Below are 26,901 nucleotides of genomic sequence, written 5' to 3' on the forward strand. Positions count from 1 at the left end.
TCTGGAATTTTCCAAGCTGTTTAAAGGCACAGTCAACTTAGTGTATGTACATTTATGACCCACAGGAATTGTGATACAGTGATAGGCTAATTCACATAATTTGAGTCAATTGGAGGTGTACCTGTGGATGTATTTCAAGGCCTACCTTCAAACTCAGTGCCTCTTTGCTTGACATCATGGGAAAATCAAAAGAAATCAGCCAAGACCTCAGAAAAGAAATTGTAGACCTCCACAAGTCTGGTTAATCCTTGGGAGCAATTTCCAAACACCTGAAGGTTCCACGTTCTTCTGTACAAACAATAGTGTGCAAGTATAAACACCATGGGACCACGCAGCCGTTATACCGCTCAGGAAGGAGACGCGTTCTGTCTCCTAGAGATAAACTTACTTTGGTGCGAAAAGTGCAAATAATTCACAGAACAACAGCAAAGGACCAGGTGAAGATGCTGGAGGAAACAGATACAAAAGTATCTATATCCACAGTAAAACGAGTCCTATATCGACATAACCTGAAAGGCCGCTCAGCAAGGAAGAAGCCACTGCTCCAAAACCGCCATAAAAAGTCAGACTACGGTATGCAACTGCACATGGAGACAAAGATTGTACATTTTGGAGAAATGTCCTCTGGTCTAATGAAACAAAAATAGAACTGTTTGGCCATAATGACCATCGTTATGTTTGGAGGAAAAAGGGGGAGGCTTGCAAGCCGAAGAACACCATCCCAACCGTGAAGCACAGGGCTGGCAGCATCATGTTGTAGGGGTGCTTTGCTGCAGGAGGGACTGGTGCACTTCACAAAATAGATGACATCATGAGGAAGGGAAATTATGTGGATATATTGAAGCAACATCTCAAGACATCAGTCAGGAAGTTAAAGCTTGGTCACAAATGGGTCTTCCAAATGGACATTATCCCCAAGCATACTTCCAAAGTTGTGGCAAAATGGCTTAAGGACAACAAAGTCAAGGTATTGGAGTGGCCATCACAAAGCCCTGACCTCAATCCCATAGAAAATTTGTGGGTAGAACTGAAAGTGTGCGAGCAAGTAGGCCTACAAACCTGACTCAGTTACACCAGCTCTGTCAGGAGGAATGGGACATAATTCACCCAACTTATTGTGGGAAGGTTGTGGAAGGCTACCAGAAACGTTTGACCAAAGTTAAACAATTTAAAGGCAATACTACCAAATGCTAATTGAGTGTATGTAAACTTCTGACCCACTGGGAATGTGACGAAATAAATAAAAGCTGGGGGAAAAATCATTCTCTCTACTATCATTCTGACACTTCACATTCTTAAAATAAAGTGGTGATCCTACCTGACTTAAGACAGGGAAGTTTTACTAGGATTAAATGTCAGGAATTGTGAAAAACTGAGTTTTTAAATGTATTTGGCTAAGGTGTATGTAAACTTCCTAGTGATTAGAACAATAACAGTGTGTTATATTTACAAAAGTTACGTGTTCCCCATACAGCACGTACCTGGTCTTAACCAGCCTGTCTACCTCTATTCCCCATACAGCACGTACCTGGTCTTAACCAGCCTGTCTACCTCTGTTCCCCATACAGCACGTACCTGGTCTTAACCAGCCTGTCTACAACTACCTCTATTCCCCATACAGCACGTACCAGGTCTTAACCAGCCTGTCTACAACTACCTCTATTCCCCATACAGCACGTACCTGGTCTTAACCAGCCTGTCTACAACTACCTTTGTTCCCCATACAGCACGTACCTGGTCTTAACCAGCCTGTCTAGAACTACCTCTGTTCCCCATACAGCACGTACCTGGTCTTAACCAGCCTGTCTACCTCTGTTCCCCGTACAGCACGTACCTGGTCTTGACCAGCCTTTCTAGAACTACCTATCATGTGGAATATGTGGTGGTGAGTATACTGGTAGCTAGACCATAGACCGATGTTTATGTATATTTTGATAATCATCATCACTATCATTTCTAGCATAGCTGATGACACGTTAGCTAGATAGCTACCCTAACTAGCTAGCTGGATGTCTATGGGTTATCTACTAGCATGCCAGCAGATACCCATAGACTTCCAGTCATTACGCTAACGCTAGTTAGCATTGGCTTGCAAAAATAGCTCGAACTTCCTTCATACTGGACACAGAGAAATACAAATGATATCCACGTGTTCATCTGACACTGGGGAAGTAAATAAATTACCTTATTGCCAACATCCCAAAGTAACCCTTTTAAAGGATCTCTATGTAAAAAAAGCAGCCACTTTGTGCAGAGTACATGCAACGATGGAGTAACAATGAAAACAAAGACAACTAATCCCTTTGAAAACGGCCGATGTGAAAATATGAGTCAGAAACATGTTCTAGTGTCAAAATTGATTACAAAGTGTAAATAGGATAATTTTGGTCAAAAAGTCAGTCTGGTCTAAAAACGGAGTTTGGAACCTGAGTGTGTCACAAATAGTAAATTCATTGACTTTAGATGCAGTATAACTTTAGCCAGCTAAGATTGACTTTAGATGCAGTATAACTTTAGCCAGCTAACTAAGATTGACTTTAGATGCAGTATAACTTTAGCCAGCTAAGATTGACTTTAGATGCAGTATAACTTTAGCCAGCTAACTAAGATTGACTTTAGATGCAATATAACTTTAGCCAGCTAACTAAGATTGACTTTAGATGCAGTATAACTTTAGCCAGCTAAGATTGACTTTAGATGCAGTATAACTTTAGCCAGCTAACTAAGATTGACTTTAGATGCAATATAACTTTAGCCAGCTAACTAAGATTGACTTTAGATGCAATATAACTTTAGCCAGCTAAGATTGACTTTAGATGCAGTATAGCTTTAGCCAGCTAAGATTGACTTTAGATGCAGTATAACTTTAGCCAGCTAAGATTGACTTTAGATGCAGTATAACTTTAGCCAGCTAACTAAGATTGACTTTAGATGCAGTATAGCTTTAGCCAGCTAAGATTGACTTTAGATGCAGTATAACTTTAGCCAGCTAACTTAGATTGACTTTAGATGCAGTATAACTTTAGCCAGCTAACTTAGATTGACTTTAGATGCAGTATAACTTCAGCCAGCTAACTAAGATTGACTTTAGATGCAGTATAACTTTAGCCAGCTAACTAAGATTGACTTTACATGCAGTATAACTTTAGCCAGCTAACTAAGATTGACTTTAGATGCAATATAGCTTTAGCCAGCTAAGATTGACTTTAGATGCAGTATAGCTTTAGCCAGCTAAGATTGACTTTAGATGCAGTATAACTTTAGCCAGCTAAGATTGACTTTAGATGCAATATAACTTTAGCCAGCTAAGATTGACTTTAGATGCAGTATAACTTCAGCCAGCTAACTAAGATTGACTTTAGATGCAGGATAACTTTAGCCAGCTAACTAAGATTGACTTTAGATGCAGTAGAACTTTAGCCAGCTAACTAAGATTGACTTTACATGCAGTATAACTTTAGCCAGCTAACTAAGATTGACTTTAGATGTAGTATAACTTTAGCCAGCTAACTAAGATTGACTTTAGATGTAGTATACATTTCTTCCTCTCCCTTGCTGTCTATCCTGCTACATGTTGAAATAAATTGCAAGTGTTCACACACTGTGTCAAGTCATGGAGAGTGGAGAGTTCTAGAACGGCGCTAGGCCGCAAAAATATTTTCCTCCCTGCTTTTTTTTTTTTTTTGCCTCAAATTTCGAGAAATTGCAAGTGTTCACACACCCCCTTTTATCTGGTGACCAATTGTGGTTACCACTATGTGAAATCAATTAGCAATAACCACTAGTCATTATGTATGGTTATCATGCATCATACATAAATGAGAACTTGTTCTCAACTTGCCTACCTGGTTAAATAAAGGTGAAATAAATAAATAAACATGTCATTTAGATGCTAATACTTTACAAACACACCTTTTTATTACTGTAGTTCGCTAAAATCCATATATAGTAGACAAACCAGTTAAAATCTATAGGTTAACCAAACGGTTAAGTGATTCATCTTTAAGCGCAGTTGGATTAACTGATGGTCAAATGTATTTAAACAAATGAGAAGAGAATCATATAAAACGTATTGTGAGCATTGCATTGTGAAAGGCAATTACTTTATATGAAAGGTATTTCTAGATAAAACACTGATTTATATTTGGTGAAAAAGTTACTGTGTGATTTTTGTGTGTTGTACTTAGTCAATTGAAAAGTTTGGGGGGGAAAAAAAATATGTTTTTTGATTATCTGTTTTGAGTTTTCTACTAAGAGTTGTGAAATTTTACCTGTAAAACACTGGACACTTCCTGTTTCACGCTGTGTATTTAAATGCTGTAGAGCTCATTCGAGTACTTCTACTACTGCATTTTAGTTACACTGTTTATACACACCACATATTTATTTATATACTGGATTATTGACATAGCTCATATCTACTGCTGTACATATCATTCTTAGTATATCTACTGCTGTACATATCATTCTTAGTATATCTACAGATGTACATATCATTCTTAGTATATCTACTGCTGTACATATCATTCTTAGTATATCTACTGCTGTACATATCATTCTTAGTATATCTACTGCTGTACATATCATTCTTAGTATATCTACTGCTGTACATATCATTCTTAGTATATCTACTGCTGTACATATCATTCTTAGTATATCTACAGATGTACATATCTTTCTTAGTATATCTACTGCTGTACATATCATTCTTAGTATATCTACTGCTGTACATATCATTCTTAGTATATCTACAGATGTACATATCTTTCTTAGTATATCTACTGCTGTACATATCATTCTTAGTATATCTTATGTAAATTAATCCGGTGTACATAGGTATAATTTGCATTTGGATTACTGTTACAGTGCTATTTTGGTTGTTAATTAGATTTGTTCCGATTTTTCTTGATGTCTTTAATTAGTATTTGTATTTTTTTTAATTTATTTTTTTATGTTTAATGTTTTGTGTACTTGATAGGAGCTAACTAGCTGCAATATAACATCTGCTAAACTACACGCGACCAATACACTTTGATTTGATTTTGTTTCATCCGTCCATCTATAGTTTAAAAAAAAAAAAAAAGGAAAATTAGCTTACTGGAAAACTACAGATTGTATCCATAACACAATAGTTGTTAAAACATGTATGGCCCCGTCTGTATTAACAATGAGAGTCAGAGAGAGCAGTTCCCCCCCCCCCATGTTGAGTTCACTGGAGACACTTTTTTTTTTTATTAATTCGAAAACGACAAATGTAATGTATGTCCTCTGCATCCCTCCGTAGTTGTGAACGCCTTTTTAACAGAGCTCCTCCCGGTCTCTCTTCTGGCTTTGTGCATCTACCGAACTCCACGCTGCCGCTACCAAATCTTGGATACAGGGGCTGCTAAACAACATTTATAAAAATATAAAAAATGGCTATGCACGTACCGAAAGCACCGGGCTTCGCCCAAATGTTGAAAGATGGCGCAAAGGTAAGATTAACACAAAACCTAAAGTAAAAAGAGTGGTAGTAGTGTGACTGTCAAGTCATGTGGAGAGTTCTAGAAAGCCGTTAGGCCTTGAAATATTTTTCCCCCTCACTTTTTTTGCATCAAACTAAGGTACTTTTCATCTCGCTTTGGAAATTGCTTAAAATGTCTCAGTTGTGTTTTGTCGTGGAAAGCTTTTCTATGTATTTAGTGGATGGATGAGGGGGTAAAAATGCGTTTACGCATTGCCAACATGTGGTTGGTTGCTATGATGAGCTAGCTAGCTAGTTAGCCTCAGCATCTTAACGGGCTAGTCAACGGCAATGATTCAGGTAGCATAGCTAACGGTTAGCTAACTAGCTTCCCATGTTGTCATTCATTCATACAAAGATGACCTAACTTCATACTCGTCTGTCTTGTTGATTTTTATATTTTAGATGACCATAATAATAATAATAATAATAATAATAGTTTTAAGAAAAGTAGTTCGGCTACTGTCGACTTTATGTCCCCATCTACTAGCTAGCTACTATTATCTTGTCACTGCGTAGTTGGTAGCTACTGTAGTAGAGCTAAGATGAGGACGTTGTCACTTAAATTAGTTACCACCACCACAAAATCTAAATGGGTTATCCTAAATATGTATGAAAACACAAAATAAGTGTTTTGTTCTTAAGGTTAGGCATAATGTTAGCAGTGGGGTTAAGGTTAAAACAAGATTTTTAACAGGATAAATTGTGGAAATAGGTGGGGTTTAGCTCTACTTATTAGTTGCCCCCTGCAATGGTTAATCTCCTCAGCCAGCTAACATTAATAGCCTCCTTGTTAAACGTTAGGGAATGGGATTAGTAGCCAGCTAGTTTCCAGAAGATACCGATCTTACACTGAGCTGCACTGGGTTCATGATTACATTAAGATGCAATGTCACCGTACCTCAGTGCAGGGATGGGATATGCCACTGTAGTTCAAATTGTACCATTAGCAACACTGGTACACCGAGAAGATTGAATTACTGCTATTTTTTTCCCCCCGTAAAACGGCCCTTTGCATCCCATGTAGCAATAGCCACCCAAGCCATTTTGGAACGGGGAGCATCAAGCCTATTCCAGTCTAGCCTATTCCAGTCTAGCCTATTCCAGTCTAGCCTATTCCAGTCTAGCCTATTCCAGTGTTCAACGTGTCTACTGCTAGTTAGCATGGCGAAAAGGGCAGTTTTCCTGGAAACATGCAGCATTTCAATCGTCTGGATGGAGCCGTGTGGATAAAGGTACAGTGGCGTATCTGTACGTTTTCCCGACCCCGTATTGCGGCATGCTGCACAGTGTCTTAATGTATCCATGATTTGGGTTCAGACCACATTGCAGCTCAGTGTAAACAAGCTTAAGGGTATGGTTCGTATCTTCTGGCCTAGTTATTAATTAAATACAGGATAGAAAATATTCTGGGAAGCATCACAGATTAGCAGCGCTGCTGGTCAGATTAGTGCCTAATAAGGCATTGCCTCAAAGAACTGCAGGTTTTAAACTCATTTATGCGTCAGCTTGTTTTACATGGATACAATAATAAACTAACAATCAGAAATGTCAAATTCAGATGTATCCATAGATACTGTTTTTTTTTTTGCCTCTGGTATTGTTCCATTGGAAAGTTAAATCCTCAGTTTGCTAACTAATATGCAGAACTAGTACAAATGTTTTTTTTTTCTTCAGTCAAATCCAGTCTTTCACTATCCGTGTTTTGGAAATAAGTTATTTTCTGTACTGTGTATTTGTATCGTAGCGTAAGCATTGTACATTACATGAGTCATTTAGACTCTGTTATCCAGAGGCACTTACAGTAGTGAGTGCATAAATGTTTCATGCTTTTTGTTACTGGGCATAGGAAGTAATGCCAAAAGTTGTGGTATTTTTAATGTGTGTAAGAGTGGGGGGGGAAATGTACTGACTACCGTTTGTGTTTTTGCTTGGTCATCCCCCAGCACTACTCTGGTCTGGAGGAAGCCGTGTTCAGGAACATTCAAGCCTGTAAGGAACTGGCTCAGACTACACGCACTGCCTATGGACCTAACGGTGAGACCTCTGTGTGTCTGTCTGTGTGTGTGTCTGTCCACACACCTCCAATGGACGTGACGGTAAGACTTGGCTGTCTAGCAAACACCATGCTCTATCAACTGAGCCACACGGGACCACGCCCTGTCTAGTCAGCGTTTAAGGACCCAATGTCTCTCTGTTAGTGTCAACTCTGTCCTAAATGAGATATTGTTTTCTTGACGTTCTTCTTTTTCTGTTTTAATCTTCAGGTATGAACAAGATGGTGATCAACCACCTGGAGAAGCTGTTTGTGACCAACGATGCTGCTACCATCCTCAGAGAGCTGGAGGTGAGTCTGCTCACCCAGTAGTTCTTATGGACTGGAGTTAGATGAATAGTCATAAACCTTCCTAAGACAATGGACCAACGATGCTGCTACCATCCTCAGAGAGCTGGAGGTCAATCTGCTCACCCAGTAGTTCTTATGGACTGGAGTTAGATGAATAGTCATAAACCTTCCTAAGACAATGGACCAACGATGCTGCTACCATCCTCAGAGCTGGAGGTCAATCTGCTCACCCAGTAGTTCTTATGGACTGGAGTTAGATGAATAGTCATAAACCTTCCTAAGACAATGGTCGTCGGGCTTCGTAATGTAACTGTTCCCTGTGTTGTTCTTCCTCCAGGTGCAGCACCCAGCAGCCAAGATGGTGGTGATGGCGTCCCACATGCAGGAGCAGGAGGTGGGGGACGGGACCAACTTTGTCCTGGTGTTCGCTGGAGCACTGCTGGAGCTGGCTGAGGAGCTGCTACGAATGGGGCTTTCTGTGTCAGAGGTACACACTAGCTGTGTTTCCGTTTCCATTACAAAGTTTGTATAGAAAATAGAGGTGACAATTGCCTGCTAGGATGCGTTTCCATTTAAATATCTTGTGTTGATTTAAAAACAGCTGGACATAATGACGTCAATCCTAAAAAAAAAAATATATATATATATTTAAAAATAACACTTTTTAGCAAAAAACCCTACGGTGTCCAATACAAATGTAGTGGTTGAAGTGTTTCCATTACCCATTTAAACCAATTGCACATTTCATAAATTGTCAACAGCATGTATCCTTCCAACCTATCTGTTTCACGTCTCAGGTAGCCTGTGAAATCCTGCATGGATAGAATTGAATAATGAACTACTATTGGCTATATTCTAGTAATTCTCATGTGCCAACTTATCGCCATGGTGAGACTTACACTCCGGTAGATCGGTTTTTAATTGGATGGTTAAACTTTATAAATAAACGGCAAAGTTCACCACAAATGGACAAGGAAACCTGTATGTGATATGTCTGTATGTACCTGTTTGACAAGGACTTTCCTGACACACCCTGTGCATCTCCTAGGTGATTGAGGGCTATGAGCTAGCGATGAAGAAGAGTCTGGAGCTCCTCCCAGAGTGCGTGTGCGCGTCGGCCAAGAACCTTCACGATGTAGAGGAAGCCACCGCTATGATCCGCCCAGCTGTCATGTCTAAACAGTACGGCAACGAAGACTTCCTGGCTAACCTCATCGCTCAGGCCTGCGGTGAGAGACATGAGCTGTGTTCGAATTCCTGTACTAACATACTGTACACTACATACTTAATGAGTGTATATACTAGTTTTAGTATACTGTAATCGAATGGTATCGTTTCAGTTGCGTGTACTAGCGCTTAGCTTCTTGCTAGCTTGTTAGCGTAACAAATAACTAGCTAAACATTTTGACAATTTCGGGTGTGTTTGTAAATTCAATCTGCGGTGCCAGAGTGTGCTCTGGGCGTTTTTTTTGTAAGTCCAGAATGTTTTGCTCTCGGAGCGTTTCAGAGCGTTCACTGGACGCTCTGGCTGAGGAGTAGTGTTAATCTGACCGTTCAGCAGCAGTCCAGCACCCAAGCTAACTGGCTAACGTTGGATAACTTGCTAGCTACATCCAGACACAAATAAGAAATCGCCTCACTCTGACCATTTTACTCTCCCTAGCAACACCGGCTCTGCTAACTATGCTGCTGGTAATTTAGCTTTTTTTTGCCGGCGTTTACTGACACCGGCCGTGTTCAACAGTGCGCGAGAGCGCTCTGAAATCTGGAGTAAATGGCCAGAATAAAGAGTATCCATTGAAAAGCACAGCGGCTATACCACTTAGCTAAGAATGATGTCAATACACATTTGAGTTGTTAGTTAGATAGCAGGTAGTTAATATACTGGCAAGTTCGATGTATTAGTAGCCAACTAACGAGGTAACTAGCTAACATACCGGTACATACTGCTGTAATGGTATGCGGTTCGTAAGGACAGCTTAGCTAACAAATTGTCAACCAACCTGACGTGTAACTTATTTGAAAAGTTATTTTATTACAACATTTTCTTCAAATCTGAAAATGTTGTGAAGCCATGTCCGTTTTCTGAATAATTGCATTATGGGAAATGGTGTCCTCTTCGTATTTTGGTGAATTTAATACGACCTTTGGCGTACTAACTATATCCATACTATGACTAATAACGTCATATAGTGTGGTTAATGAGTATTTGAACACAGCAATGGACAAATCGGTAGAGAATTTATCAATTATTTATTTAGGATTTAGCCTACAACAGGGGTGGTTAATGTCAGTCCTGGCCAAAACACTTTTGGTTGTCATCCTCTCCTTCTAGTCGGGGCTGACTCAGACCTGGGACACCAGGTCAGTGTAGTTAACTAACAGGTAGAATAAAATAAAAATAAAAACTGAAGTGTTTCGGCCCTCCAGGACCGGGATTGAGCTAGTCAGGTCAAAGTATTTTATTTAACCTTTATTTAACTAGGCAAGTCAGTCAAGAACAAATTCTTATTTACAATGACGGCCTAACCCGGATGATGCTGGGCCAATTATGCGCCGCCCTATGGGACTCACAATCACGGCCGGCTGTGATACAGCCTAGAATCGAACCAGGGTCTGTAGTGACGCCTCTAGCACTGAGATGCAGTGCCTTAGGCCGCTGTGGCACACTGGAGCCCGGTTCTGGTGACCATTCACATGCTGTTTTTTTCACACAGCCCTTCTCCCGACAGGCGACACTAACTAAAGCTGCCAGTCGGAAGCAAGAACCTTTTTCGTTGCTATTAAGTAGTAATGTCCAATTAAAAACTCTCATTTAAGCTGGAATTGTGTAGTAATGTGACAGGGAGATTTGTGTTCACCAGTAGGTGGTGTCCCAAAACTCTGCTCCTCACTACTAAAATTACAACATCAGTACTGAGTTAAGTTACCATTCATGTATTGATATTAAAGAACTAGTGAAACAACATATTATTGAGTTGAACTTGTACAGTAGTGATGAATACTGTTGCTTTTTCCCCCGATGAGGTTGTGGCAATATACTGCCATCTGGTGGCGACCAGTAACAATTACATAATAGGAACTATTACAAATCTCCTTGAATTTGCCACGGACGTGTGGTGTGGATGTCAGAGGTTTTTGTGCAGCACACTCTGAAAATGTGCCTATTTTCAATCACTTTACAGACATTTTCTTTTGTGTTTCCGTGCAATTATTTTATCACCCCAGGCCCTAACCAGTTTGCATCACTGCAATTGGCTTTGATAGGAATGAAGAAAACAAGGATTTAGATGGCCGGTAACGTTTTTAGGCACAGCCAATGTATCAAATAAATAGGATGTTGATATTTATTCTTATGGTAATTTTGTCTTTCTAGTCTCCATCTTCCCTGAGTCTGGTAACTTCAGTGTGGACAATGTCAGAGTTTGCAAGATCCTGGTGAGTGTCCTTAATTACACTGATATCTCGATCTGTCTGCCTGTGTGTTGCTTTTGTCAATCTGTGTATTTTAATATTTTTTTGATTGGTCTAATCTGTCTCGTGTCAAGCTAGAAATCAGAATTTTCTAAATGCAGACCAAAAAAAGTGTTTAAACCATTTCAAGCTAAATTTTATATTGAAGTCAAGTGTTTATTTTAATTCATTTTTTTGTTGCTTCAGTAGAACGATCAGGGATGTGCTGCTATAGCTCTTTTGCTTTAGAAAATACATCAGTGCAACACATTGGGCAGAAAATACCTTTTAAAAAAAAAATGTATCAGATGACGTAGTGCAACACTATTTAGCTAGCAGCCACAAGTAAATATCTTCTTGCAAAAAAACGATTGCGTGGTCATTTATGTTTTGCTTGAAGTTAATCTAGGATTTCACCAGAGAGAAGGAAGCTAAACAGCAGCCAGCTGTCTGATAGAATGCCCATTGGTGATTTGTCACTGGAGTTTAGAAGCAGAAATTACAACGCTATTTTAGATGCGCGTTTGCAAAACACAGCAAGATATTACTTATGCATTTTATCAGCCTTAATGTGACCCCTGGTGTTGTGGGTCTGTAACCCGCTAGACTTGGTATGGTTGGGGGTTTGTTACACTGCTCTCTGGTGTGTCTGCAGGGCTGTGGACTGACTTCGTCCTCAGTGCTCCATGGGATGGTGTTCAAGAAGGAGACGGAGGGAGATGTCACGTCAATCAAAGACGCCAAGATCGCAGTCTTCTCCTGCCCCTTCGACTGCATGGTCACAGAAACCAAGGTAGGATGGAAATAAACTTTACCCCTCTAGCCCCCCCCCCTCTAGCTCCCTCCCCCCCCCTCTGGCTCGCTCCTTAACTTCATTAAAGGAGAGGATATGATGATGCTCTCCCCCCCCTCTGGCTCGCTCCTTAACTTCATTAAAGGAGAGGATATGATGATGACTCTCCCTCCCTCTAGCTCCCTCCCCCCCCCTCTGGCTCGCTCCTTAACTTCATTAAAGGAGAGGATATGATGATGATGACTCTCCCTCCCTCTGCAGGGTACAGTGTTGATAAATAATGCGGAGGAGCTCCTTAACTTCAGTAAAGGAGAGGAGGATATGATGGAAGCCCAAGTCAAGTCCATCGCTGAGGCAGGCGCCAACGTAGTGGTGACCGGTGGCAAAGTGGCGGACATGGCACTGCACTACGCCAACAAGTACCAGCTCATGGTCGTCAGGTAGGAGAGAGATGGGCCACTCACTCACTCGTACCTGGTTTTTAATATCAGACCACTTCCTGCCTAAAATCAACATTCCAAGACTGTTTGCTCTAGTTCCTTTGTCAGTTAAGATTAACTTGGTTGTGAGGGTTTTAGTCGAGGGTTTACGTGTGGTAGCTGGTAGGTCTTATTGCTGCTCTATATCTACTAAACATTAGCTGCTGGTCCTTTAGGATCCCGTCTCTCTCTCTCTGTGTGTTTACTAACCCGTTGTCTCCTGCAGGCTGAACTCTAAATGGGATCTGAGGAGACTGTGTAAGACTGTTGGCGCTGTGGCCCTACCTAGACTGGTGAGTTCCCTTTACTGACAGGGTAGTATGGGTGCTGACGGTATTCGTACCCAATCGTTGCTTTCCTTCATATATAAGGAGATCAGTTAATTGTAATATATTCGTTAGGCTCTAATCTATGGAGATCATGCGACTGGGAATACACATGTACATCTGTTGGTCACAGATACCTTTACAGAAAGAAAAAAATAAGTAGGTGTGGATCAGAACCAGTCGGTAACTACATAGAAATGTATTGGTACATTTTATTAATCTTGCAGCAATTTAACTCTGAGGTGATGACAGCCTAATACAGAACCATGTCTGTTCTAAGAAATGTATTTCCCAATAAATGTTTTCCCTAATAAATACATTTCCAAATAAATACATTTCTGTTATATAATGTAAGTTGAACTGACGTGTGTGGTTGTTGTTGACACTATGTTGACATGACGGGAGTTTAATATTTTCCATTGAGTCATTTAACAGATGCTCTTATCCAGAACAACTTAATGAAGCATTTAGGGTCAAGTGCCTTGCTAGGCTACCGGGCCCGGCGCTCTGCACCGGCTGGGCAACCGCTAGGCCCTGCACCGCTAGGCCCTGCACCGCTAGGCTACTGGGTGCCCAATTAGTCCAAAATGCCCACCACCACGGTTCTCAACTCAGACAGCGGTGTGGACTCCTACAGTAGCTGCTGCTAAAGTCATTCGCAGGATGGAACTGTCCACTGCTACTCTTTTTTACCATTTAATGTTTAAACAAAATCATATCCCCCGTAGTAGACTAGTTTACCTTTTTACCTGGTCGGCTTGTTATGTGTTCTATGCAAGATAACTATTACACTCGAGGTTCAAGTTACAAGTGCCATGAAAACAGGGGGGGTCCCAGTTTCCAATCGCTACCAAGTTTATTTCTCTACTCCAGTCAACTGTGTCGTTTTACAACATCAGCTGTAGTTTCAAGCATGGTTTAGGGGCAGCTTTGCAACAGCTCTTAAAGGTGCAGTAGCGTAGTTTCTTCCTCACTGTATGCTACAATAATCATGTGTCCATGGGGGTAAATGCAGATGGACAAACCCCTTGCTTCAGCCTCTGTCCATTTTATAGCCACTGTTCTGCATCGGTTGTCTTCAGGTTTGTTATTGGGCTCATTTGGAGATTTATATTTTAGTCTTTATTTATTTTATTAAAAAATTTAAATGAGTTTTTTTTTATAAGTCACCAGAATTGAGCTTTTCAGTCCCAACATAAAAATGATCCCGTGGAGGACCCATATGCAAGGGGACTGGAATTGGTCAAACTTAGTTTAATACTAATAATGTATTAAAATAATTGGTCAAATTTATTTTAATACATGTACAAAAATAATGTATTATTAAAATAATGAATCCTCTTTCCCTAAACGCATGATGGTCCTGACTTTTGAACATAAAAGGGGAGGTTAACTTGTCCCCAGACAATCGATATGTAAAATAAATTCATGTCATTTGTACTACCTCCAAGTCGAAACTGAAACGGACCAATCCTTTGTCCTCTTCCCCCCCCAGACCCCTCCTACTCCAGAGGAGATGGGCCACTGTGACAGTGTCTACCTGGATGAGGTGGGAGACACTCAGGTGGTGGTCTTCAAACACGGTGAGAACACAAACTTCCCAACTATAAGTCTCTCGTTTTTTAAAAACAAATTTCTCTGTTCGGCAACTATAGACAGTCTACATTGGTGCCATCTCATAGTCTGTTCTCTTTCCACCACTCCTCCTCCTCAGAGAAAGAGGACGGTGCCATCTCATAGTCTGTTCTCTTTCCACCTCTCCTCCTCCTTCCCAGAGAAAGAGGACGGTGCCATCTCATAGTCTGTTCTCTTTCCACCTCTCCTCCTCCTCCCCAGAGAAAGAGGACGGTGCCATCTCATAGTCCGTTCTCTTTCCACCACTCCTCCCCAGAGAAAGAGGACGGTGCCATCTCATAGTCTGTTCTCTTTCCACCTCTCCTCCTCCTCCCCAGAGAAAGAGGACGGTGCCATCTCATAGTCCGTTCTCTTTCCACCACTCCTCCTCAGAGAAAGAGGACGGTGCCATCTCATAGTCCGTTCTCTTTCCACCACTCCTCCCCAGAGAAAGAGGACGGTGCCATCTCATAGTCCGTTCTCTTTCCACCTCTCCTCCTTCCCAGAGAAAGAGGACGGTGCCATCTCATAGTCCGTTCTCTTTCCACCTCTCCTCCTCCTCCCCAGAGAAAGAGGACGGTGCCATCTCATAGTCTGTTCTCTTTCCACCTCTCCTCCTCCTTCCCAGAGAAAGAGGACGGTGCCATCTCATAGTCCGTTCTCTTTCCACCACTCCTCCTCCTCAGAGAAAGAGGACGGTGCCATCTCATAGTCTGTTCTCTTTCCACCTCTCCTCCTCCTTCCCAGAGAAAGAGGACGGTGCCATCTCATAGTCTGTTCTCTTTCCACCTCTCCTCCTCAGAGAAAGAGGACGGTGCCATCTCATAGTCTGTTCTCTTTCCACCTCTCCTCCTCCTCCTCAGAGAAAGAGGACGGTGCCATCTCATAGTCCGTTCTCTTTCCACCTCTCCTCCTCCTTCCCAGAGAAAGAGGACGGTGCCATCTCATAGTCTGTTCTCTTTCCACCACTCCTCCTTCCCAGAGAAAGAGGACGGTGCCATCTCATAGTCTGTTCTCTTTCCACCTCTCCTCCTCCTCAGAGAAAGAGGACGGTGCCATCTCATAGTCTGTTCTCTTTCCACCTCTCCTCCTCCAGAGAAAGAGGACGGTGCCATCTCCACCCTGGTAATTAGAGGATCCACTGACAACCGGATGGATGATATCGAGCGGGCCATCGACGACGGGGTCAACACCTTCAAGGTTCTGGTCAGAGACAAGAGACTGGTGCCGGGTGCCGGAGCTACGGAGATAGAACTGGCCAGACAGATCACTTCATACGGAGAGGTAAGGAACACGGACATGTGTGTGTGTGTTAACGAATGTGTCGTTTAAACGCACTAACTAGTATGAATCCCTGTCTGGTGCAGTGTGTTATTAAGAAGTTTGCCTGACCCCCCCCCCAGTCGTGTCCAGGTCTGGAGCAGTATGCCATTAAGAAGTTTGCTGAGGCATTTGAGGCGGTGCCCAGAGCGTTGGCAGAGAACTCTGGCATCAAGGGAAACGAGCTCATCTCCAAATTGTACGCCGTGCATCATGAGGGCAACAAGAACATGGGCTTTGACATCGAGGTGTGTGTGAGAAGTACCTTCCTGTTGCATTTCCTGGTTTTTTTCTTCCTTTATACGTGACATGGTGCGCTTCATTTAGTTTGCCCTGTGTACCAGGTTGGCAGAGGTATTCCAAAGAAGCTCTACTGGCACGCCAGGCAATTTAAATCCAGTGCACCTTAAGACAATAAGTTTCTGATTTATTTTTTTCCATGGAAGCGTATGACGTGTGTTTTTATTTTTAAAATTGTTTCTTACAAAGCTGACGGATTGTGTGACATGTACGTGTTCACAGGGAGAGGGTGCTGCTCTGAAGGACATGCTTGAAGCTGGGATCCTGGAGCCTTTCCTGGTCAAACACTGGGGCATCAAACTAGCTACCAACGCTGCCATCACCGTGCTCCGAGTAGACCAGGTACAGACATAAACTAGTTACCATCACCGTGCTCCGAGTAGACCAGGTACAGACATAAACTAGTTACCATCACCGTGCTCCGAGTAGACCAGGTACAGACATAAACTAGTTACCATCACCGTGCTCCGAGTAGACCAGGTACAGACATAAACTAGTTACCATCACCGCGCTCCGAGTAGACCAGGTACAGACATAAACTAGTTACCATCACCGTGCTCCGAGTAGACCAGGTACAGGCATAAACTAGTTACCATCACCGCGCTCCGAGTAGACCAGGTACAGACATAAACTAGTTACCATCACCGCGCTCCGAGTAGACCAGGTACAGACATAAACTAGTTACCATCACCGTGCTCTGAGTAGACCAGGTACAGACATAAACTAGTTACCATCACCGTGCTCTGAGTAGACCAGGTACAGACATAAACTAGTTACCATCACCGTGCTCCGAGTAGACCAGGTACAGGCATAAACTAGTTACCATCACCGTGCTCCGAGTAGACCAGGTACAGACATAAACTAGTTACCATCACCGTGCTCCGAGTAGACCAGGTACAGGCATAAACTAGTTACCATCACCGCGCTCCGAGTAGACCAGGTACAGGCATAAACTAGTTACCATCACCGCGCTCCGAGTAGACCAGGTACAGACATAAACTAGTTACCATCACCGTGCTCCGAGTAGACCAGGTACAGGCATAAACTAGTTACCATCACCGTGCTCCGAGTAGACCAGGTACAGGCATAAACTAGTTACCATCACCGTGCTCCGAGTAGACCAGGTACAGACATAAACTAGTTACCATCACCGTGCTCCGAGTAGACCAGGTACAGACATAAACTAGTTACCATCACCGTGCTCCGAGTAGACCAGGTACAGACATAAACTAGTTACCATCACCGCGCTCCGAGTAGACCAGGTACAGACATAAACTAGTTACCATCACCGTGCTCCGAGTAGACCAGGTACAGACATAAACTAGTTACCATCACCGTGCTCTGAGTAGACCAGGTACAGACATAAACTAGTTACCATCACCGTGCTCCGAGTAGACCAGGTACAGACATAAACTAGTTACCATCACCGTGCTCCGAGTAGACCAGGTACAGACATAAACTAGTTACCATCACCGTGCTCCGAGTAGACCAGGTACAGACATAAACTAGTTACCATCACCGTGCTCCGAGTAGACCAGGTACAGGCATAAACTAGTTACCATCACCGTGCTCCGAGTAGACCAGGTACAGGCATAAACTAGTTACCATCACCGTGCTCCGAGTAGACCAGGTACAGGCATAAACTAGTTACCATCACCGTGCTCCGAGTAGACCAGGTACAGGCATAAACTAGTTACCATCACCGTGCTCCGAGTAGACCAGGTACAGACATAAACTAGCTACCAGTGGGGGGGGTGAATTCCAAAGTTGTGCTATGTCATTGATGTATTACTACCTCAAACGTGTTTTGATTTCAGATTGGTGGGATCGAAGTATACATCTGTACCATCAAATAGTGGGCTGGTAGATGCCCAGTCTCTGCCTCCTCAATAAGCAGTAAGGCCTGAGGTGTGGTACACGGCCAATATACCACGGCAAAGGGATGTTCTTACGCACGACACAACGAGGAGTGCCTGGACACAGCCCTTAGCCGTGGTATATTGGCCATATACCACAACCCCCCCCGAGGTGCCTTATAGCTATTAAACTGGTTATCAACGTAGTTAGAGCAGTACAAATAAATATTTTATCATACCTAATATACCATGGCTGTCAGCCAATCAGCATTCAGAGCTCGAACCACCCAGTTCCTACTTACACCATAGATGATATTTAGTCGTGTCGTCTCATGATCTCCACCTGCAGGACATTTTAATTTAGAATGGAAAATGGATGTGTTCGTCCATCGACCCGAATCCCATCGACTCGTTCCTCTAACCAAACTGTCTTTTCAAATTAAAAGTTTAGTTCCTGTATCGTATCCGAGCCCATCTAGATAAGTATCCAATTTTGTCTAGAAAGGGGGAAACGTACACGTCCCTACCACTATCACTGTGCTCCTAGTGGACCAGCTACACACACACAATCATCTTCTCATTGCAGGTCAACCAGAGTAAAAATGTTTTCATCTTTTTAATTGTTGTCTTCACTTCTCTTTCCCCAAGTTCTCATCAGCAACCATGGATCCTGTAGAAATGTACAAGATGTGTGTTAATCTGTTTGGTGGTGGGGGTTTTGTGTGTAGATTATCATGGCTAAGCCAGCAGGTGGGCCCCGGGCTCCTAAACAGCAAGGCCACTGGGACAAAGATGAGGGAGACGAGCCTGAACACTTTGATACACACCACTAACCTTCCTGAACAGGACAGAATACGCACTGACAGGTGCTACAGGAGCTGTGTGTGACGGAGGGGGGGGGCACGGAAACACTCACTGTGTGTGATGGTCAAATGGCATGGGGGGGGGGGGAACTCACTCGCAGGGTGTCTGCTGTTCCTTAGTCTTAAATACATTTATCTGATCAGAAGGCCTTAAGTCTTAAATTCAGTTTGAAGGTCCGCGGTGTGTCGGAGATGGCTAGTGTTTCCTGTGTGTTGTCGCTGCTTGATTGTTGCCACTCAGCAAAAACAATGTCACATCAAATAATACTGGAGGCCATTTTCAAGATGCTGCCGCCACCACCATGCTTCACCATAGGGATGGTGCCAGGTTTCCTCCAGACGTGACGCTTTGTATTCAGGCCAAAGAGTTGAATCTTGGTTTGATCAGACCAGGGAATCTTGTTTCTCATAGTCTGAGAGTCTTGCTGTGAGCTATATAGCCTTTGATAATAGACAGCCCTCAAAATACCACTTCTTGCCAACATGGGTTCATTTCTGGAGAAGAATATATGTGTGGTGAACACAGACCTCAATTGATATTAAGTTTCATTCCAAGTTTTCATTAAAACGGTCTTAAAATTCAATTTCATGGAACCTGCAGATGCCTTGCGGTCACGTTTGTGTGTTTTGGCTATGCACCGTTAATGGGGGGGATGGCATGAATACTCACTCTCACAGTCGTGTGTTCAATATAACATAATGTTAATGAGACTGTACAGATAACGTGTGACAATAACCATAACATTGATTTTTTTTTTTTTTTTTAGACGAAGGCTCGCTAACAACTGCTGTCATATAACCATGTTTGTGTTGTGTAGTAGATGTTGTATTTATTATGGATCTGCATTAGTTCCTGCCAAGGCAGCAGCTACTCTTCCTGGTGTTTATTATGGATCCCCGTTAGTTCCTGCCAAGGCAGCAGCTACTCTTCCTGGGGTTTATTATGGATCCCCATTAGTTCCTGCCAAGGCAGCAGCTACTCTTCCTGGAGTTTATTATGGATCCCCATTAGTTCCTGTCAAGGCAGCAGCTACTCTTCGCAACTGGCACAGTGTGAATGCATGCTGCATGTTCACAAGAACCCAGATCAACAACAGAATGTTCACAATGGTGGAATGACTGACTGTTTGTGTTCCTCAGATCATCATGGCCAAACCGGCAGGCGGGCCCAAAGCCCCCACAGGCAAGAAAGACTGGGATGAAGATGACTGAAGATGACCACCTAACCCCCGTCACTATGCCCCCCCCCCACCCACCCTGTTTTTTTTCTATGTTTTTATTTAAAGTCCAAAGCGTTTGGCGTGTTGTGTAGGCACCCACCGTCCTGCGTGGTTACTGTACGATGGAAGGAGAGATGACATGGATGGATTGATTGATGGCACTCTATTGCTTTTTATGTTCTCCACTCAAATAAAAGGCACTTCATTCCTGTCATTGTTTTTTATTTTATTAATTTATTTAATTTCCAAAGCAGCTGTTTTTATTGCATTGTCAAATCCTTTCTGGGTAACAAAGTATCTTACTGTTAGAGAGAGAGAGAGAAACATGCTTAGTTAGATGTAGTTTCTCAAGCAAAGATTTTGCTAGGACTTCCTGGTTTTCTGAGTGGGGAGGGGGAACATTGAAAACCAGCTCTAATTGGCAGAGGTTTGGGATGTTCTTATTGGTTAATAGACTTGATTTTTTTTTTTTTGTATTCTACCTGGTAAGTTGACTGAACACATTCTCATTTACAGCAATGATCTGGGGAATAGTTAAGGGGAGAGGGGGATGATTAGGTGACCATGATGGTATGAAGGACAGATTGGGATTTTAGCCAGGACACCGGGGTTAACACCCCTACTCTAACAATAAGTACCATGGGATCTTTAATCACCTCAGAGTCAGAACACCCCATACTCTTATAAGTGTCATGAGATCTTTAGTGACCAGAGACACCGGTTTAATGTCCATGCCCTGTGTTGGGTGCCGTCTTTCGGAAATGTACCCAATCACTGCCCTGGGGGCATTGAGATTTTTTTTTAGACCTGAGGAAAGAGTGCCTCCTACTGGCCCTCCAATACCACTTCCAGCAGCATCTGGTCTCCCGTCCAGGGACTGACCAGGACCAACCATGTTCAGCTTTAGAAGCAAGCCAGTAGTAGTAGGATGCAGGGTGGTATGCTGCAGGCATAATATTGAAAACACCAAGCAGGCCAAAACTCCATTCCACCAAAACAGGTCAGAGTTTCAGACCATCCTTTCAAACAGCTCTTACACTAAAAGGTTATTTTCAGTGTTTTTTTTGTTGTTTTTTTTTCAACCTCCATCTGGAAATAATATAAACACAGGAAAATCTAGTTTTGGACTGAGCCTTTAATCCTTAACACTCACACAGGTTACATTGCAGATTTGGACACTAAGTGCCTAAACTGGAACGCAGTGCCTGTACCGTAACATGCCGTCAGAGCTCTAGGGGTTTTGACTGATCGACGCTTTGATTTTGAGCACCGCGCGACGAGATGTTTCCCGCCCCCAATCCCTCCAGTTAATTGGGCTACTTTTGCAAATATTTTGTCTGTGGGGAAATGTAAATTAAGAGGACTCTTAACGTATTTTGAAAGATGAGACGGAGGATTATAAATACCTCTCATGTCATACATGCAAGCCAAACACCTAGGAGTAAAGATTTGCGCTTCACATTTCCATATATTACAGTCCCTTCAGAAAGTATTCAGACCCCTTTCACTTTGTCCACATTTTGTTACGTTACAGCCTTATTCTAAAATGGATTAAATAAAACATCCTCAGTAATCTACACAGGATACCCCATAGTGACAGTGAAAACAGATTTCTTTGAAAAATTTGCACATTAAAAACAGCTTTTATTTACATAAGTATTTGGCTATGAGACTTGAAATTGACCTCAGGTGCATCCTGTTTTGATTGATCATCCTTGAGATGTTTCGACAACTTGATTGGAGTCCACCTGTGGTAAATCCAATTGATTGGACATGATTTGGAAAGGCACACACCAGTCAAAATAAGGTCCCTCTGTTGATAGTGCATGTCAAAGCAACAACCAAGCCACGAGGTCAAAGGAATTGTCCATAGAGCTCCGAGACAGGATTGTGTTGAGGCACAGATCTGGGGAAGGGTACCAAAACATTTCTGCTGCATTGAAGGTCCCCAGTAGCGCAGTGGCCTCCATCATTCTTAAATTGAAGTAGTTTGGAACCACGACTTTTTCTAGAGCTGGCCGCCTGGCCAAACTGAGCAATCGGGGGGGAGAAGGACCTTGATCAGGGCGGTGACCAAGAGCCCGATGGTCACTTTGACAGAGCTCTAGAGTTCCTCCTTCCCAGAAGGACAACCATCTCTGCAGCACTCCACCAATCAGGCCTTTATGGTGGAGTGGCCAGACTGAAGCCACTCCTCTGTGAAAGGCACATGACAGCCCGCTTGGAGTTTGACAAAAGGCACCGAAAGACTCAGACCATGAGAAACAAGATTCTCTGGTCTGATGAAACCAAGATTGAACTCTTTGGCTTGAATGCCAAGCGTCACGTCTGGAGGAAACCAGGCACCGCTCATCACCTGGCCAATACCATCCCTACGGTGAAGCATGGTGGTGGCAGCATCATGCTGTGGGGGTGTTTTTCAGCAGCAGGGACTGGGAGACAAGTCAGGATCGAGGGAAAGATGAACGGAGTAAAGTACAGAGATCCTTGATGAAAACATGCTGCAGAGCACTCTGGACATTAGACTGGTGCGAACATTCACCTTCCAACAGGACAACAACCCCGAGCACACAGCCAAGACAACGCAGGAGTGGCTTCGGGACAAGTCTCTGAATGTCCTTGAGTGGCCCAGCCAGAGCTCAGACTTGTAGCCAATCGAACATCTCTGGAGAGACTTGAAAATAGCTGTGCAGCGACGCTCCCCATCCAACCTGACAGAGTTTGAGAGGATCTGCAGAGAAGAATGGGAGAAACTCCCCAAATACAGGTGTGCCAAGCTTGTAGCGTCATACCCAAGAATACTCGATGCTGTAATTGCTGCCAAAGGTGCTTCAACAAAGTACTGAATAAAGGGTGTGAATACAGTCGGAAGTTTACATACACCTTAAACTCAGTTTTCACAATTCCTGACATTTAATCCTGGTAAATATTCCCTGTTTTAGGTCAGTGAGGATCCTCACTTTATTTTAAGAATGTGAAATGTCAGAATAATAGTAGAGAGTGATTTATTTCAGCTTTTATTTCTTTCATCACATTCCCAGTGGGTCAGAAGTTTACATTCACTCAATTAGTATTTGGTAGCATTGCCTTAAAATTGTTTAACTTGGGTCAAATGTTTCAGGTAGCCTTCCACAAGCTTCCCACAATAAGTTGGGTGAATTTTGTCCCATTCCTCCTGATAGAGCTGGTGTAACTGAGTCAGGTTTGTAGGCCTCCTTGCTCGCACATGCTTTTTTCTTTTTCAGTTCTGCCCACAAATGTTCTATAGGATTGAGGTCAGGGCTTTGTGATGGCCTCTCCAATACCTTGACCTTGTTGTCCTTGACTTTGCCACAACTTTGGAAGTATGCTTGGAGTCATTGTCCATTTGGAAGACCCATTTGCGACCAAGCTTTAACTTCCTGATTGATGTCTTGAGATGTTGCTTCAATATATCCACATAATTTTCCTGCTTCATGATAGCATCTATTTTGTGAAGTGCACCAGTCCCTCCTGCAGTAAAGCACCCCCACAACATGATGCTGCCACCCCCGTGCTTCATGGTTGGCATGGTATTCTTCAGCTTGCAAGCCTCCCCCTTTTCTCTCCAGATATAACGATGGTCATTAAGACCAAACAGTTGTATTTTTGTTTCATCAGACCAGAGGACATTTCTCCAAAAAGTACGATCTTTGTCCCCATGTGCAGTTGCAAACCGTAGTCTGGCTTTTTTATGGCGGTTTTGGAGCAGTGGCTTTTTCCTTGCTGAGTCTCCTTTCAGGTTATGTCGATATAGGACTCGTTTTACTGTGGCTATAGAAACGTTTGTACCTTCTTCACAAGGTCCTTTGCTGTTGTTCTGGGATTGATTTGCACTTTTTGCACCAAAATACGTTCACCTCTAGGAGACAGAACGCGTCTCCTTCCTGAGCGGTATGACGGCTGCGGGGTCCCATGGTGTTTATGCTTGCGTATTATTGTTTGTACCTTAAGGCGTTAGGAATTTTTAACTAGGCAAGTCAGTTAAGAACAAATTCTTATTGTCAATGACAGCCTAGGAACAGTGGGTTAACTGCCTTGTTCAGGGGCAGAACGACTGATTTGTACCTTCTCTGCTCGGGGATTTGATCTTGCAACCTTTCGGTTACTAGTCCAACACTCTAACCACTAGGCTATGCTGTTGCTCCCAAGGATCAACCAGACTTGTGGAAATCTACAATTTTTTTTCTGAGGTCATGGCTGATTTCTTTAGATTTTACCATGATGTCAAGCAAAGAGGGCACTGAGTGTGAAGGTGGGCCTTGAAATACATCCACAGAAATATCTTCAAAATTGAAAGGCAGCCGGGAGGAGGCAAGATCAGGTGGGACCATTCTGAGATCAATTTGGAGTCGCATAGCAAAGGGTATTTATACTTGTCATTTAAAAGTCAAGGGGTCTGAATACTTTCCGAATGCACTGTATGCAACAACATGTCTAGGACTATACATTCTTTAATGTTCATACAGACATTGGCAAGACAAATTCAAGGACTATCATGGACTTTTTCAAGCTCTAAAATTGTAATTTTCAAGGACCTCAATATTATATAATTGTATAATTTATATAATTGTACACATAGGGCCTAAAATAGCCCCCCCCCCTCCCTCCAAAGCATGCAAAAAGCGTAAAGAAATAAAATACATGTAGGCCATTTCCTCTGCTGTCTTAGTTTCAGGAGGAAGCTGGTTCCACCATGAACAGTTGTTCAACACTTGACTGTCATTCAGAAAATTATTTCCTGGATCTGATGATAATGTGGGAAAATATGCACCACTAATCAGCTGGATGAGCTAAATGAGTATCCAACGAGTCCAACATCCAACAAGTATTATGCAGAATTATTGAAGAACCACTTATTAATAACAGTATCAATTTAGGTTTTGTAAGTATCAAGGTAAGGTGACTTTTTTGGGTTTAGAAGCATTCGATTTTGCCATCGCATTTATTATTTTGGATTTGTGTGCCCATGAAAGCTGTTTCCACCCTGTAATATAAGAAGACTACAAATATTACACTGCATTTCTGAGATCTCTATACAACACAAAACTGTCATATTTTTTACAAGGTTCAAGTTCAATATCTAATTTAACTGACTAATGCTTAATATAACAACAACTTACACTGCCATAAATGCAAGGACAGAAAAGTAATTTTTTATGTCACACGATTTTGGACAAATCCATTAAGACACCAATCATGATAAAGGGTTAAACATCAATTTTATTGCAAATAGCTATGACCCCCCCTTATATATATTCATGTTATGACATGAAAACAATTGCCATATTATTATCAATGACGTATCAACAGCTGTAACACATTTTTCAGTGCAGGAAATCCTCACTGGAACTAGTTTATAGAAAGAAACATTTGCATATTCCCGTTAGGGAATAACTTCACTGTGAAGTACACATATGCAATAACTCATTTCGCCCTTGCACTCCTTGTAAAACAACAAAAAAATGATAGGTATAGGGTCACGTCTACAAAACTCAGTGCATTTTGTTCTTAACAGATTGTTTTGGGCAACAGAAAACTGTAATGAGATCGTCCTTTTCCACGATCAGCAGAATATAAACCCAGTTCCATCTCGCTCCACTGTTGGCCAATGCACTTTCTCTCTTCAGATTTATACATCCGGTGAAACATATTTTTGGTTTTTACCAGGTCTTCTAGTATTCGGGAGTCTTTTTGCACTTCCGGTGAAACATCCGGCTCCTAGTTCTAGCTGCGCTATGATGACGTATTTCCGGTATATTTTATTTTCTTCCGGTTTTTTCGGGTAACTGTTGTGACGTGTTTTCCATTTTTCTGACCCCATGCTTTTTGGCTTTGGTTCGCTATCACATGTTTAAAAGTTAATAACTTAATCTGTAAAATAAAATACATAAAATGGGAGGAAAGAATAAACAGCGAACGAAAGGAAACGTTCGGGTAAGTTTCCTCGCCAGATATACATTCTCTCGCTATTCTAACGTTAGTCATGTGTGTGGTTAGCTTAGCTAGCTACAAAAACATTAGGTAAGCTGGGTGATACCCGGAATCATTGGGATGTCCCTACCCTAAATCATAACCTCTTACCGTTATCGGTTTAAATGTCAACTTTAATGGTGTAACGTCAAAGTTGGGATGTCCTATTCCCAATGATCCCGGTTAGCACCGACCCGTTAATAAGTAACGTTAACTTGCCAATTCAAAGTTCACGCCAGCATAACTTTCCAGAATGTCATGTTTTGATACAATCAACTTAGGACTCAACTAACTAGTTTGTCTGCGAGTTACCCGGTGTTACGTATGGTAATGTTATGACCAATGTGTTATATAACTACCTAACAACTCCAGTTGTGAATCTGACATTTTCGTCCGATCATCTTCCACCACCAGCCGTCCAGCAGCGGGAGGGCTGCCGAGTTGCTGGCCCGGGAGAGTGGTGTCGTTCCCGGGTTCGTGGGGTTCGGCACCACAGCGACCACAGAGCTGGGCTATGTGCCTGCTGTCCATGGGGCAGAGGAGATTGACAACCTGGTTGATGCTGACTTCCGCCTGGTGTTGAGGAAACTATCCAAGAGAGACACAGTCACCAAACTGAAGGTAAGATCTTAGAGAGAGAGACCAAACTGAAGGTAAGATCTTAGAGAGAGTCACCAAACTGAAGGTGAGATCTTAGAGAGAGAGACCAAACTGAAGGTGAGATCTTAGAGAGAGAGAGTCACCAAACTGAAGGTGAGATCTTAGAGAGAGAGACCAAACTGAAGGTGAGATCTTAGAGAGAGAGACCAAACTGAAGGTGAGATCTTAGAGAGAGA

The 26,901-nt window shown here is 42.5% G+C and overlaps 2 protein-coding genes across 5 annotated transcripts in view; both read left to right on the forward strand.

Annotated features, from left to right (window-relative positions):
* Positions 1-5,276: 5,276 nt before the first annotated feature.
* cct8 (chaperonin containing TCP1, subunit 8 (theta)) lies at positions 5,277-20,288 on the forward strand. Of its 2 annotated transcripts, XM_045688815.1 has the most exons (15): positions 5,277-5,474; positions 7,450-7,540; positions 7,771-7,850; positions 8,188-8,337; positions 8,899-9,079; positions 11,227-11,288; positions 11,959-12,096; positions 12,358-12,536; positions 12,802-12,868; positions 14,397-14,484; positions 15,612-15,799; positions 15,919-16,083; positions 16,358-16,477; positions 18,720-18,857; positions 19,995-20,288. In XM_045688815.1, the coding sequence occupies exons 1-14, from the start codon at positions 5,415-5,417 to the stop codon at positions 18,822-18,824; spliced, it is 1,674 nt and encodes a 557-aa protein (XP_045544771.1). In that variant the 5' UTR covers positions 5,277-5,414; the 3' UTR covers positions 18,825-18,857; positions 19,995-20,288.
* A 5,572-nt stretch (positions 20,289-25,860) lies between these two features.
* Positions 25,861-26,901, forward strand: part of ltn1 (listerin E3 ubiquitin protein ligase 1) — a 98,694-nt gene continuing 97,653 nt past the window's right edge. For all 3 annotated transcript variants that reach the window (XM_045690252.1, XM_045690254.1, XM_045690253.1), the window contains exons 1-2: positions 25,861-26,029; positions 26,480-26,686. In XM_045690252.1, coding sequence (XP_045546208.1) covers positions 25,988-26,029; positions 26,480-26,686 — 249 coding nt within the window. In that variant the 5' untranslated portion in view covers positions 25,861-25,987. The remainder of the gene's footprint in view (positions 26,030-26,479; positions 26,687-26,901) is intronic.

The sequence above is a fragment of the Salmo salar genome, chromosome ssa11 (assembly GCF_905237065.1).
Source record: "Salmo salar chromosome ssa11, Ssal_v3.1, whole genome shotgun sequence".
Classification (NCBI taxonomy): Eukaryota; Metazoa; Chordata; class Actinopteri; order Salmoniformes; family Salmonidae; genus Salmo; species Salmo salar.

What these genes read in the sequence shown, in the direction of transcription:
- cct8 (XM_045688815.1), top strand. Translation starts at nt 5,415, where the DNA reads ATGGCTATGCACGTACCGAAAGCACCGGGCTTCGCCCAAATGTTGAAA. An exon ending in CCATCCTCAGAGAGCTGGAG is followed by an intron (nt 7,851 to 8,187) that starts GTGAGTCTGCTC and finishes TTCTTCCTCCAG; the next exon opens with GTGCAGCACCCAGCAGCCAA. An exon ending in TCAGAGTTTGCAAGATCCTG is followed by an intron (nt 11,289 to 11,958) that starts GTGAGTGTCCTT and finishes GTGTGTCTGCAG; the next exon opens with GGCTGTGGACTGACTTCGTC.